This window comes from Haliotis asinina, chromosome 9, assembly GCF_037392515.1.
Source record: "Haliotis asinina isolate JCU_RB_2024 chromosome 9, JCU_Hal_asi_v2, whole genome shotgun sequence".
Lineage (NCBI taxonomy): Eukaryota > Metazoa > Mollusca > Gastropoda > Lepetellida > Haliotidae > Haliotis > Haliotis asinina.
The window spans coordinates 18,865,264-18,881,997 of record NC_090288.1 but is presented as its reverse complement, the minus strand read 5'-3'; the positions used below and the strand labels follow the sequence as shown (position 1 = coordinate 18,881,997).

Below are 16,734 nucleotides of genomic sequence, written 5' to 3'. Positions count from 1 at the left end.
CTTGTATGAAACAAGTCTAGTGGAGTTGAGTTGCTGAAATGAGACAACCATTGCACCAGCCTGCCCAGATACTCATTAACAAGCAGTAGTATTAATATTTGTTATTAATACTACTCAAGTTGATGTTATTAGGTTCAAATTTATTATTTTGAATACATGTATGTCATATGCAGCATAACTGATGAGCGGTCACCATTTAATTCTTTACTTCTATATCAACAAAGGTGACATAAAGACAAACACTAACACTAAATCCTATCAATGACCTCCATGTGACCTTGATCCTTCATTGTCCTGGACACAATGAAGGCGTTCTTCAGCTCACTGGACCGAAATAACAGGGCAGAGGTGCTAACCACTCCAAACTGATCAATGTGCTTATCAAAATCTGCAATTATAACCACAGCAACACTATGCCCTGTTTCCAGAGATGAGAGTCCATTAACTACACTCAGTAATGACTGATTTGACTGAGGTGGCCATGTGGACATCAATATGTAGGTCGTACAGCAGTCACCAATACGGTGAAGACAACCCTTCAGTTAGTACAAAGAAATACATCACAGAGTACTGAAACACAGATGAATAAACTTGATTATTCATTTGCCAAGTTCCAATCATTATAGAAACATATATATAATAAGAATACCTCTACCTATGTGTGTAGTCTGAACAGTATTTGCAATACACTCAGACCTCGTATATCCGAACTTCAGATATCCGAATACCTCTGTTTCCTAACATTCTTCACAAAAAACAAATTTTTCTAGTGACAATTGTACCTTATCCGAACAGTCAATTTTACTAATGAAACATCAAATTGTGAAAAAATTTGCCTCATATATCCGAACACCAAAGCTGACATCAGCAAGATGTCGGATGTTTACCGCTTATTAACAGTGATCACTACTTTTACCTTTGTTGTCGGCGAGATATCAAAACACGAAGTCTATCATGTCTTCCACTTGCCAATTCATTGTGTGTCAAGCCAGTTAATTTATTGTTTATTGAAGACAAGTATTTATCACCGGGCGTGTAGGTTAATTAGAGAGGAAACAATTTAAGTTTGACACTGAGTCAAATCATTGATTGGGTAAGCATACAGAAACAACTCTAAGACATGGATGACAACAGATCTCATTCGTGATTGGCTGATGTTTTTTGACTGACAGATGAGATCACATGGAAGGCGGGTGATGTTGCTTCTTGACGATGTAGCAAGTCACAACTGCAAGAATCTTAAACTGACTAATTTTACTGTCCATTTCTTGCCACCGAACACAACTGCACACATCCAACCCATGAATGCAGGAATCATACAGACTTTTGAAGTACCTTATAGGAAACAAGTGGAGAAACATTTCTTTGACTATATTGAGCATGATGACACCCCTGTTGTGAATTTGTGGCAAGCATTATGGATGGTCAGTGTACAATGTAGTTATGCTTCAATGTTGTTTTGTTTTCATGTGTAGCCAACCGCCTAGGTCCTGATTCAGACATCTGAATGATTCGTATATCCGAACAATTCAATAAAAAAACAAACTGTTCAGGTAAACAAGGTCTGACTGTGCTTTAATTTCCCATTTGGCCATCAGGGCCTGCTGCTGCTGCCTTCAGGTCTTAAAATCTACAGGCCCTGAATGAAATCTGCAGGCCCATGTTGTCCCAGTCAAATCCAAATAACAAATAGACTACACTCTTTTTCTACAAAATCAATCAACGAAGCGTATTGCACAGAGAGAAGTTTATATTTGTTGAAGACTGGCGTTGACATGCCTATGGGATAAATGCTGAAATAGAGGGTGTGAAACTAAGTTATTGCAAAATGATGGATGATTCTCGAACAATTCTAAAGAAAACAGTTATGGCATAGATTCCAGTTGAAAAAATAACAAAACTAAAAGATAATTTACTGAAGGCCACAAGGGCCTGCAAATATTTGGAACAGATTACAATAATAACTGGTGCGGTGCTGGGCCTCCGTCAGGTGCTTATTTTGGATCTGAGTCTGAATGATGACAGGTCACATGGAGACTGAGTGAGGCCCAGGTCCACATGAAGGATGAACAGAGGGATTACACACTGGAGATCTTTTGTTATCTGTCACATGGAATCATGCAACAGTCAAATTTCAACAGGACTTCCAAAAGTATCTAAATACCTGGAAAAGCAATTACTGAACAACATGAGATGCTGAACCACCAGAAGAAGCTATTATCAAAGTCGTGCAAAGAGATGTTTTCTGAGCACTGCAATACCCTGAACAGAAAGATCTGCCGGTGTACTGTATCAGATAAGGACTGAGCAAAAACAGCCAGACATGTTCCTTATTTGAAGTCAGAAGTTAAAAGATGGCCTGTCGGCTTCATCCTAAACTATTGAGCTAAACAGAAGACCCATCTTAAATAATGTTCTTAACTGGCTGATAAAACCATTGTACCATGAAAGAATGATCAGAATCCCATTAAAGATGGAGGAAAGACATACACCATAGGAACACTGTGATGTAGTCACCCGCAGCAAGTCTATCTACGTTATCCCCGTCTCATCTGGAAGAGCTGGCAAAGATTCAAAGACACTCTGCGCCAAGTACTCCCACGATACTTTGATCACCCCGAGTCTTACACCTGAACCTTGCCTGGTCCTGAACTCTACTGAAAGCATAAGTCAAAATACATCCAGCTCAAGCGATCAGTTTAACCATGCCATGGCTGCTATTTCTCTCCTGTCAGTGATAGGCAGGAATGAATTTCAGAAAATCTCACACTCAGTTGATTGAAATCTAAATTGGTCAACACTATCTTACTTGAAAATGATCTGGCAATATAGCTGGAAGTAAATGGATCCTGGTACCATTGTTTTTGCTCTCACATAAATCAAGCATGTAAGTGATGGCGTCTTTCTTGTGTCAGAGAACAGTTGTCAAACAGGATAGACCAGCAAATATATATGATTCTTTTGTAATCCAAGATGAACAGGACTAATTATAAAAACTGGCATTGTGTAAGATTCGAAGTGGGCTTCAGGTGTAATGACCTTGGTACACTAGGGAGCCTGTATGTCCATTTCCAAACTTATCAGGATCTGTGTCTAGTATGACATGTTTCAATCACTGTTGAACACATTGCACATGATTTTATCCATATTAACCTGTGCAAAAATGTTTCAGAATATATGACAAAATTTGGGTATTTATGCTGTCAAGCTTGCTGAAAAAATGTGTTTGTTTCTTTCATGACTGAAACATTACCAGTTTCTTTCATGACTGAAACAAACAATCGGTTATACCTAAGTCCATGTGAAGATGTTAGGTCATTGTAATGAAATACTGAAATGTTAAAAAAGAAAATATTGCCAGTTACCATAAAAACATTGTTCCAAGTATGCAACACATAAGGGTATTTCTTAGTACCAACACTATTTTAAGTCAAACCTTAAGTACAGAATTTGGAACAGTGATTGTGTCACAAGCTTCAAGAAGCCCTGTTTTCAGTGGACAATGCATATATTTATCACAGCTATTCTACCCATTACTCCGCAAATGAAATCTGTTTCTGAGCTTAGACAAGACTTGGCATTCTTTAACACTATTGTTTTATACTTATTCAACAGTGGTACTCTGGGCATATTTCATTTCAATATAGGAAATTGGGAATTATGAAAAAGACATGAAATTCTGCAATGTTTGCAAGGGAAGTTTGTATTTGGACCAGAATGTATGAGCAAACAGTAACACCTGAAAATCTCTTCGTCACGCCGAAGACCCGGGTTCGATTCCCCAATGGGCACAATGAGTGTAGCCCATTTTCTGGTGTCCCCCGCCGTGATATTGCTGGAATATTGCTAAAAGCGGCATAAAACTAAACTCACTCACTCACTGTCTTGAACAAAGTCTGCATAATTTTAAAGGAAAATAATCCAGTTAACGTATCATGGTAAATGAGAGTGATATTACAACCAACCACAAACAGGAAGCATTGCTTAACTGAGTTATCTCATAATGTCTGCCCTTCCTAGTGAAGATTGATCTTTGGCTTTGTTTCAACAAGTTCAGAAAGAAGACACTGATACCTCAATGTGCTGCAGTTCTAGGCCCCATGTAGAAGGTTTCCATGAGTTATTCACGTCCTGTTGTAAGTGACATATGAATGAGTTCACTCAGGTTCGTTTGTATGAAAAAAAAAATACATATTTTCTAACCATTCAAAATGATACAGCTATCAAAGTCACAAACCAAACTGACTTAATTCAAATAACAGTGTCAAACAAACATTTGTTGTCCAGAACCCACCGACATCTTTCAGTGGACAGTCTCATGGATCTATCACTATAGATATGTGTGAGATGAAGGCAGACCATAAGGAAGATCACAACAATCAAGTGAAAGGGGTCAGCTGGCAATATTGGCTGTGTGCCAACATGCTATCTACCTCAGTACATCTTCACACTAAAGTCATAAAACACAACCTCAACTGACAGCTCACACAGCAAACAGAAGCAGTTGATGGCAAGAGGAAAAACATGGCTACTGCAAGCCAAGCAGCCAGCAGGACAGAAACATGTCAACAAGGAATGTTATTGTTAATGAGAAACAGGCAGACAAGAAAAACAAAGTCTACAACATGTTAGTCTTGCTTTCAGTGTTGAGTTACCTCTCAAGGTTTCAGACCTGCTCTCAGAGAATAACAGTTTTTGTCAGTTAAAGTATATCTTCTCGTAATGTTAAATATGTGTACAAGGTCTGGCTTAAAATAATTGAGATGCAACAAGGATGTTTCAGTAAAACAACCTGGCACTCTCTACATTCCTTTTTTTCAATATCAAGTTTTGTGAAATGTGTCAAATTAATGTCAGCTGTATGAAAGCTTATTTCCTCATTGTCTGTGAACAAGTTTCAGGAACTTAAAGCCAAGGAAGATTTATCAAAGGCAAAATATTTCCATTTGAAGGCAGACTACTATAATTCGTAAAATGATCTCACATGAAAAACGAAATATGCTCAGTATCCTTTATGTTCTACAAATGATCAGCCTGAATGTATAAACTTCAGCAAAGTTAATTTAACAAAGGTGCATGCAAACTTAAATCTTTTAAGGTATGTTCACACATAAGTGGCATATTTTGAATTTTTTCCCTGTTTGTATATGACTAAATAAACTAACACATGCAAATATCAATTCAAACTTGATTTCTTCATTGAACAAAACCTGCACACAGGGCCCCACAAACACTGTTTATCTAGCTAAATCTCTCCCTGCCAGAACCAAGCCAAACACAGGAGCTGTCCCATGCCAAGGAAGACAGTATCGACATTTCTGACACAAGATGTTGACTGTTGACAGCAAGCCATCCTCTAACTGCTGTTTTGCCAGGTCAGGTGTATAAAACTGACACTAACGCCTATTAGTCAATCTTCTTCCATGGCTGCAACGTTCTCCCTCTCGGTCTCTCTACAAAGCACACCTACCTTATTTAATACAAACTGAAACACTCACAGCAAATACCAGAAACATTGGAAACACACAATTTGAGGCTCACAAAAAGATGTCTGTCAATGTTACCTTTTCTGAAGCAAAAAAAATTTGGTTTAGAATGAGAGGAGACATCAACTGACTGTCAAACGTTTGCCATGTCAGCTTGCAGTGACACACTTAAGACAGAGACATTCTTTCTTGACAGTTTTCAATATGTCAATTCCACTGAGAAAGTGAAAAGGAATGACCCAATATTCAAACAGATTTTCACTTTCACTAGTGGCTTTAAGGTACTTGGCAAAGACTTTATGCTGTTATCAGATGGCATACTGCCAACATGTTGAGACACCATACCCCAGAAAATCTGTATGACGAGTGAAGCTGATCTGGATCGTGCGCCTGAAATAGCAGCAAGCGCTCATCATTGACTGTACCCTAGGGCATACAAGTGATAGGTGGAGCATACCATCCACACTCTATGAAAACCAGAGAAGAGAAGGCACAATACGAGAAAAAAAATTACTAATATAGCACACATGTTGAAACAGCTACTCCCCATGCCAGATATTGCTGCCGTAATCAGTACAATTAGCACTTGCCCAATAACCCTATATATGGGGGCCAGGACTACAGCATATCTGGATGTTTGTGATGACTGTAGGTGGGACAGGGACTATGTCTGGACTACTAGGTGACGGTTAACTGTAAGGTCAATACAAAGTCAGTGGTATCAGTTATGCACACTAAGATGACCTGAGGTAGGTATGTGTGCTTCAGGTCAGTAATGACTTGGTCTAGTGAGCTGAGATCAGACAAGAAGTCGGCAACAGAGCCATCAAATGTTAACTGATCAGAGGAAGAGCTGTTCTTGAAGATTGTTGAACCAGGTAAATTCACAGTGTTTGGTTTCACAAACAATTGAAAATCCAATCAACTTCCATGAACTGTAGGGTCACAAGTCCTTGGCAGAATCTGCACAACACATCACATTTAACCAAGGAGGGCCCTAGCATTTCACCGACAACATCCATATATACATGTAACAGTCTGCAACCAACGACTCACCCTGTGATAGATTCAAGGACAGGCTTGATGGTTTGTAGCATTGGGAATCAGAAACCAAACCCACAATCAATTATCAGAGAACTTGAGGTAAACGGTTATCAGTTTTAGTCGATATATATGTTATTTTTATGTAATCATCAGTGTTACGGGGCTTAGCCCAAATTTTTCTGATTAATGTTTTACAAACTAACAAAATGTACACATGGAAGAAAGACACTGGAACTGTACATCAACAAGAAAAGTGGTTAAACAATGCAAACAGCTTTACACAGTTGAGCACATGTTTGTTTGCGAATATTCATGGTTACTTTACTTCATTCAAGTGAGTTATAACAAAACAACAAAATTCCACTAAATCAAAAATATATGTTTTTAATCCTTCTTTCAACTGACTTTTTCTGTTAAATTTGATCATCAAAATCCCACAAGTGATTTTGGTTGATGTTACCCAGACATTGCTCTGACTGCAACCAGTGATGCACTGGTCCACACTTGTTTGTGTACTGAACATGGAGATAGCAGAATGCACACGAGTCACATGTGCAGATAGCTACCTACAAAAAGTACACGACATGGGAGCAGCCATTAATCCTAACAGCCTTCACCAATAAAATTCTCCTGAATCTCAAGAATAGCAACTCAATGAAACCTAGCAAATCTAATAAACATATTGTATTCATAGGTAACAATTTTACCATGCAAACCAATGTGCAATTTCTCAGTCATGTTTCAGTGAAGCTGCTGTAACTGTCCAACTAGCAGATCTCTTCCACATAAATGTCAGTGACAAATATAACACTGGACAGTGTCAAAGTTTCCCAACATGGAGTAAGTTAATAGCATTGCAAGTGAGAATATGTGCATGACTAAGAGCAATCTTCCAGGCATGTGTGTACATGTAAGTTACTGGTAAATGTCACAGTCTGTCAACATAGTTGTCTTCAGCAGTTATCACTGGGAATGAGTTAGTTTGGTTCATTATGTTTAGAGCTGCTCAATTCTGCAAGACATGTTCCTGGTGACCTGGGTCTTTATTTCATTGAGCACAATTTATGGCAAAAGAAATGTTCTTTAAGTTTAACTCTTTCAACCAGAGGCATACACTGCCATGACACTGAGTTCCCAGAGACTCTGAGGTCATAGATGAAGTTTATGTTTATCAAGGAAAATATCATCTCATATCATACACCATTTGAAAGGTCTAAACCTACTGTTTATAAATATGCAAGTTAACATATTATTCATGTAATATGAGTGCAACTTCAATAACTTAATTTTTTATGAAAATACAGGCTTTACACATTTTATATCCAGATAAACCACAAAGGAAACAAAAACTGGGACAATATTTACACAATCGGAAAATTATTATGAAAGGATTTCTCAGATAATATGTATGGTCGTGTATTTCCCGATATCAGTAGCATTTCGCTTGGTAGCGTGATACAACAGCGCAAAATACCACCGTTTTCGAAGCTTTGTACGAATAACATGTGCGGCAATTCATTTGATGGTGGGTATCATGGGGAAGTTCTGAACATCAAAAATGTCACTGTACCCTTTGTCAACAGAACGTTCTGATATGTAAAAAACGATTGTATTGGATAAAGACTAGTTTCTAATGACCCATTTTCACCTCAGTCTGCAATAAGGATTGTGATAGGTCAAAATCAGTCACATGACCTAAGTCAGACAATCACATAACGGAGTAGTATAAGTAATGGTTGCACTGGATACTGTCCTCGTAAATGAAAACCTGTAGATTCAGATGGAAGTGTTGCTATTCTGAAAGTGTTACACCAAAAATCACAACCTATATCATGGAACTTAGAGGACGTATCATGTTAGGTTATGACCTGTGACAAGAAAGTTTAATGTATTTATATTTCAGCATTAAATATCCTGTCCGAGTGTGAAGTTAGAGCTAATAGAAGCTACAAAAACAAGATATCGCTTGAATTATATTACACGATCATTTGACACTTTTATGAATACTGTTGTTGAGTTTATTCTTAATTTTAATTATGTCCTCTAAAGATTGTTAATTTGCCCACTGAGAACTCCAATGTGAAGAATAATTTTTTATAATAATAATAATAGTTTATAATCCTAATCCTGTCAATAATATATGGCCATTTAAAATGTAATAAATGTTGACAGGCATTATGAAGAGTGACAGATTTGGCAAATGAATCATACATTGGTTAGGTTCCTGAAATTACATATAATTTTAGCCTACGGTGTCTGGGGACTGGTGATGTCTTGGCTGAAAAATTCGGCCTACAGTGTTGAATCATCAATGATTGAATGGGTTAATGGTCATAATATTTCAATTTTGTCAAAAAGTATGAGTTATATTACCCATATACATGCATAAGATTATAATTCAAGGCCAGACTTTCTCCTGATAAACGAGAAAATGTGGACCAAAACCCCTTCAAACTTTCTGATTTCAGAACACTTCCTAGGTAACTTACTTGTACAAACGATACAAAACATGTAGTACAAGCATTGCCATGTTAGTGGAGTTCCACAAGGTGAATTCTTTAGACCAGTTACATCTTACAGTATAGTCAATATGAATCATGTACAGATTTCTGTGTAGCCCAAAGCGGACAAATCCAGCTGATCTAACCTGTGCACAAGTATAACTGTGAGATGTTAGTCAGTGTCAGCAGATGAGACACAGACCGGTTTACCTCCTGCTGCATGTGCTGTGGAGGTTTGCTGAGATCAGCCCTTTCTAAACTGAATACCTGGAATCCCATGGACGACATGAAGTGGTCCTGCCCAACTTGTCCACATACTGCTTCAGACAAACAACTACAGTATATCGCCACAAGTAAAGGGACCCCGCATTGAGGCGACCAACTTGTACAAACCTTCAGAATCGATGCCAGTTCATATACTTTGTCTATCATGTAACCCTGAACAAAGCACATCATCAGAGCATACACAAATCTAACATTTATAATAAAACATGTTCAGTTCCAATATATTTTCACACAATGCTTGGAACTTCAGGACATGGCACCAGTTGGTGTGTTGACATGGTCCAACACCATAATAGTGACATTAAAAAATTCTGCTTAATACAGTGCTGAAATTAGTTAGACGAAGACAGTTGAATTCCTGTAACTTAACTGCTAATAATCTGCCTTTCAAGTTGATGGGATTAGTTTTGTTTATGAACATGTTTATTCAACAGTCTTTGAAATGCACCTTTTCTAACACTTGCTAATAAATGGAAAAGAACTGTGGAAATTTATATAAGGTTCACCAGTTAAATATTAAGTGTTTCATCACTTTGGTAGCTGATCAGGAATGTTACAAAAATATAATTTCATTACTGGTTACAGTTACTGCAACTTCATAGTTAATTTAAATACAGCGATATATATTGATACCAGAAACTGAGTGATAATTTAAATGAAACATACATTTAAAATCCCCACATGGGTACAATGTGTGACTCTGAGGCCCATTTTCTGGTGTCCCCTGCCGTGATATCGCTGGAATATTGCTAAGAGCGGCATAAAACCAAACGCACTCACTCACTACATATAAAATTATCTGTTATGCCAAGTTGTGTCTGAAAATTTTAGATCTTACTCCGATGACTATTTTTGTAAATCTGGGGTTTTTCCCTGTGTCAGCTGGACTGGTAATAGTAACAGAGGCAAGGTTCATTTAAACTTTATTTGTAGATTTACTAGAATTTGAGTATTATGAACAAGAAATCCTCTCATAGAAAATGGAAGCTTATGTACCAAAATAGTTCTTTAAACACTTATTTCAAATGAAATATGAAGCTTTACTGTCCAGCAACATCAGTTGCTATATAAGCTTATATATATGTATCAGCCGACAGAAAAAATGTGAGATCTACCACCCTGTACATAAGGCAACCAGCCCTCAATCCTACAACATCACATACACCTTGGTACAAACAACTTGGCTTACACTTATAAATATAGTACATTTGAAACTGAGTATGATTTTGAATCACATACTCAGTTGTCAATAAATCAGATGTATGTTTCTGGAGAAATGCCAAAGAGGTAAAAGGAAGTAACATCATAGAAAGGTCAAAGGCAAAATAGACAAACAAACACCAACTCAAGTGCATAAATGGGGCATATGGCTGCCAAAAGAGCACTCTCTGCTGGAACTCACTGTAGCTGAGTAGACAACTTCCATACACCATAAAATAATGCTTGTATACCTGCAACATGTTACTTTGTAAAGTCTTTTTAATTAAAAAAACACATGTTTGTTTCAAAATGGTCTGATATCATGCAAAATGTTGATCAAATAGAAAAGGTAAGTAAACCTGGCCTCTACTTTGCATGTACATGTATTATAGAGACGCAGTATCAATATGCTCATGGCAACAAACATGCATAATAGTAGTATGAAATGTTCCTTTCATGCATGTTTATGCATTCTACAGGGCACTGCTTGTATGTATGTGTCATGTGTCATGATACTTAAAAGCAGCACAGAAAAATGGTAAAACATGTGTGGACATGATTACCATACCATGAATGTTAGCTTCACATGTGACATTGAGTTATTTGAAAGCTCTAGAAGTTCATGAATGTATGATGAATTCAAATGAAATAACATGACAAAAAATTGTCCTCAGACGGGTCATGGCATATGACTGATAATATGGGCTTTTTCGAGACACTTACGTTGTTGCAGTACATCTTACTTCAGTTTATTCAAAATCTTGACAAATGACTTGATTTCTTATATCTATAATCTACATTATATAACCTGATTGGGAGGATGAGTTGATGCAGAGTCTTCTTTCAGCAATATGACACTTTATGTGGCTTAAATACTAGAGTTGTGATGATATGCCCATGCCACCATATGACACGTATCACGATACTGGTAGTCCGATACATACGATACGATACGTATCACGATATTTTGTCCTTGCATACAGAAAAATAAAAGTACTGGAAATAATGTGCTGTTATGTTATCATTTCAGGGAAGGTATTCTTCTCCCAAGAAAAATAAAACATGTCATCATGAAAGACATTTCATTAAAAATGTTTAGCATGTGTCAGTAAAGTAGTGTTTTTAGTAGGTATTTCGAACACTGATAAAGATACACCAATGTCATTGTGCAACTTGTTACTTCTAGTTCTAAATCAGATACCACTATAGACATGTCATGTTCATTTACGAATGTACTCATGAAAAGCAAAATAAATCTTTTGAATCTCCAAGATAACTGGTTGAAATTAAGAACAGCCATGGCTCCTAAGCTGTAACATGACAGATGGTATGTTACATGTGGTCAACTGAGGGTTTGCAGGGCAATTGTTTTCGCAGAACAAGTCAGATGCAAATTTGTTGCTGAAAGAAGACTTCAACAAAATGAAGATAAAAGTTGGGTTTTTGGAGCTATTTCTTGGTCCTGCACTGAACAATGGGTTCCATGTATAAGAGTATTTGCATGCATGCATAGAAACCTGTCTTATCCGTGCTGTGAGTGCTCTTTTCATATCTATACATAAATCTTCATAATTGTTTTAGAATCACCATTAACATCACTGACAACATTTACCTGGGATATGTATATATCCGTGCTGTCAGATTCATGCAGTCTGTCTCAGCTATTCTATTTTCACCCAGTACCTTACTGTAAAGTTCAGTCCAAATTGAAGTTGAACCAAGTCTAGATTCCTACTGAATCTCACAAGGGGTTGAATGTTTCTATAAAACATTCAACTTTTCAAAGAAACAAACATTTATCTAAGCTCAAACAATCAGTTTCCAAAGATTATTTTTCTCTATACGAAATGTGACAGAATGTTGGTAACACACTATAATCAAGTTCTCACAGCTAAGTTCTAAGGTTGGTTATTTGGTTCGAATTGTGTTTCATCTAAATAAAACTTATAAATAGATCCAAGGCTACAAAGTTCAGCATCATAGGTAATTATGAACAAAGCCAGCTCTGTTTACCAATGCATGTGGCAAACATTATGCTTGTCTATCACTAGCTGATCACTGCGTGCACTATTCATCCGCATTTTCTGCTTGAAATTTGCATATTTATTATGCCATGTAATCCTCACTTCCAGCCACTCAATGAGTTTTACATCAGTTAGAATCAGTGTCAAGCAAAATACAATATTTGCAGTGTGTTATGCATTGTGGTTAAGCATGTATATATGTGGCAGACTCATATGTATATATATATATATTTGTATATAGTTCTTCTTAGGTATCAATCATGGCACTGTTTCCATTTGATAACAATGGACACTTATAAGAATCTTAGCAATGTTTTACACTTCATTTTACTCTTAGTCCATAGCTCTGCATAGTAGGCCTTATTTACACTCAGTCTGATCTCCAGTAATTGTCAATGTCACACTGCATCCTTTCAACACTCTTTGCCACAGCCCTCAAGTCATTTCTATTGTTCGCTGATAGGCCAAGCTGACCACTGTTTAACACAAAGTTCAGATTTTAAACTCAGATGCTGTCTTGTTTTGTTGAGAGCAACACATAACTACGGTCGTGTGATGATTTAAGGTTGGTCCATATTGTATAAAATACTGTATATATGGATAATTTCTTGTTTAATAGAATCAGAAATAAGACTTACGGTAGCACGTACTTCAGACTTGATATACCTATAATGTAACATATCTTATTAATATGTGTAATAGATATAAGCTATCAGATCACTGTGTTATAGCAATGTTTAAGGATTAAATGCATGGTTATTCAGTTAACTATTAACTAAATCTCAGGCATCTTATAAAAGTAATCACTAGTTCGTTTGAATGCATGAATGCATATGTTTGAATGTGTGTATGCATGTATGTTTGAGACGTGTGGTTAATTGATGCATATGTGGTATATTATCCATAGTTCCGTGTTTGATTTGTGTGGCGGATGCAGTTGTACTCTTAAACCTCACTTTATAGCATATCACTTGTATATAGACTCTTTGCATACATTATTATTTGCTATGCAGATCTGTGGTCACTCAGAAGGATATCTGGTCCTATCAGCTTGGGTACCCTCAACCTGGTATGTAATACCTAAATGTACATCATGGATGTATTAATTATAACATCTCCTGAAGGCACCTATAGTTTTTATGATCGCTGCATATTTATATCGATGTTATGTACCATTATACCTTGTGACATAGTTCAAATATATTTGATCAGATGAATTCTATATACTTATTGAGTGATCTAAATATGTACATACATTATCTACTTAATTGTATTTAATATATTTCCTTTGTTCTTTCAGGCTGCTTAATAACCAGAGTACAAATTAACACGCCAGCCTCACAACCCACAGCTGTTTGTATTTGTTGTCAACGGGATGCAAACATAGTGCTGTTATATATATATATCTGTTGGCATAGAAAAATCTCTGATATTGAAAGAGTTTGTGTATATGTGTTTGTGCAGTTTGCAGGTTTAGGTTGATACTTCTTTCAAAAAGAAACTGTGAAACATTTTAGCTAAATGACATGTTGAAAACACCTTGTTAATGATTCATATCATATAAAAAAATAATTATTTGTTTCAGGATAAAGCATGCAACACCAGTAGAAATATACAGATGGACAGTGACCTCATGTGTGACCAACAGTAATTCACATACATTAACTGTCTATATTTATGCTTTATTCAGATCCTTTGAGTGGCAATGCACTAGTAAATTTCAATCTTGAGCTTATTTTCTATTTCATCTGGCACTCTATATCACTTACATACCTTTCAGCAAACTGGCAATCAGTTCCATATTCCAGATCGATCAACCAATAATTGATTAATCTCTCCTGGACCACTGATAACTAGTGATCAAGTCCTTGTGTTTTGATAAGCTTACAATGGAGTATTACATTCATAGTTGCTACACAGCTCACAGCAGTCTACTTCCTGACTGCAAGGTCTTGGCATTGTTGATATTTAATGACATATCACTTAAAAGGAAAACATGGGAGGAAATTCAACAAATACTATGCACTCGACTGATAAAATCATTCATATTAACTTATCAACTTATCAATCCATTGTTCCAACTTATCAATCCATTGTTGCATTTGTTGGCTTAGATTTGCACTGAGTACAATTTAAATAAAATGAACACACACCAACAAGTTACCTTGGTATAAATGACAGAAGGAAAACAACAATGTTTATCACTTTACACAGATGGAGAGGGGTATGATAAGTTTTGCTAAACAAACTCCTTATACTCCCTGGCAAGGATAACTAAACTGGTTATCATGTTATAGCTTTAACATAATAAAGTCAATACAGAATCAAAGCAGTCATATCATCCACGAACAATCTGCTCCAAACTGTTTATAACAGATACCTGAGTTGTCAGCTATGAAAAAGTTTGGTATATGTTGTACAAACTAGTGAATACATTGGCTTTGCTAAAAAACAATTGTCATGCTTCAAGTCCAGCATTGTATTCAGAGCTTCTTGCTGTATGCTCAGTCCAGTACAGCAGTGTGTTTGTGTGGTACCAGCTACAATGTGCAGATTACTCCTTCATTAGCTGCAATGCTTCACTAGTCAATTTACACAACCTTTAGCCATAAACCAAGAACAGGTAAACAGAGCACAGTATGATAACACCTGCAAGCTTCGGTGATTAGCAGGTGAAAGGTTACATATCCACCTCTGTAATCACAGTTCAAGAGCCATACACATTAAGATGACACAATGGTCATAAATCTTCACCAAACATCAACACCTTGCTTTCAATTAACTCAAATGATTGTTTGTATTACTCCTCTCCTATCAAAACAATTACACCCTTATCAGCCATCATGCATATCACTGACCAGTCACAGCCGTTACTTTATTCACTTTTGACTTACAATCTATGAAGTGGGTAAATATTTAGATCTGATAAGAAAAACATCATTATGAACAAAGTAATATGACACAAACAATATAATCACAGGTGCTTGTCCTAGGTCCTACGTGACATTTATCTGGCTTTAAATTCTCTACCAATCCTGGCTGGCTGCATGTGTGCGTGCGTGCTCGCTCTTCACTAATTTTGTTGTAGATGGTTATCAGTCCCTGCAATTATATTATATTGGGAGCCTAATATTGTTGCTGATAAAAATTATCTAATTTGTTATTAAATGACTTTTTTCTTCTTTTCCAGATTTTAAAGGCATCAGATACTTGCATAGAGTGTTTTCTGAGAAACTTATGTAAAACGCATATGATGTGAGTGAAGTGTGGTTTGATTCAGTGGTAAGTGTGTCTGCATCCTAACGATATCAGCTGTGGTTCCATGCATTTGTCTCAACAGTTGACCACGGTAAGTGTGTCTGCATCCTAACAATATCAGCTGTGGCTCCATGCATTTGTCTCAATAGTCGACCACAGTAAGTGTGTCTGCATCCTAACGATATCAGCTGTAGCTCCATGCAATTGTCTCAATAGTCGAACACGGTAAGTGTGTCTGCATCCAAACGATATCAGCAGTGGTTCCATGCATTTATCTCAATAGCCAACCACCTTACAAACTGTTAGAAAACTTTTCTACAATCAATAGTGTACTTTTAACATCCATGAGGCGACTGTTCATGTTAAGAAAGGTAAGAATAGTGTTTTCTCCATCAAATTGGGGCGCGCGACGTTTTGCTGATTCCCGTCTGTCATCAACTGTCATTTGGGGGCTCGTCACCCACAAACTACTTGCAAAGAGGAAGTTGTTATCCACTGGGGCTAAAAAGGTGTGTCTGTGACCCGTGAGAACACATGCCATCAATACAACATTATAATATCACCACTTTTACAACATAATCACGCATATGTGAAACATTGTCTAATTTGATAGGTTCTCGGTATTTCATGTCGGTATAAGGAAAATTATGCGATGAGAAACTCACAAAGAATGATTGACATTTGACAGGAGCCTTAGTGTCGATTTCACCGGGCGCGTGCAGTTTGCAGCTTCTCCGGGCTACTTACCTCGCATATGACTTTCAAACTCACTGACGATCTCCTTCTCCTTTTTGGCTTTTCTTTCGGAGGCCATATTGAAACTCCGAATATAAGCTCATCAAGAATAACTGGATTTATGAGTGCTCTCAATTTTATAATCCCGATAGATCGCACTTCTACACTTCAACGTTACTCGCGCAGAGCATTATGGGAATT

General features: G+C 36.9%; 1 protein-coding gene across 1 annotated transcript in view; it reads right to left on the bottom strand.

The window, feature by feature from the left end:
- LOC137295548 (SLIT-ROBO Rho GTPase-activating protein 1-like) overlaps positions 1-16,734 on the bottom strand; it is a 139,633-nt gene extending 122,899 nt beyond the window's left edge. The window contains exon 1 of the mRNA XM_067826935.1: positions 16,546-16,734. Coding sequence (XP_067683036.1) covers positions 16,546-16,612 — 67 coding nt within the window. The 5' untranslated portion in view covers positions 16,613-16,734. The remainder of the gene's footprint in view (positions 1-16,545) is intronic.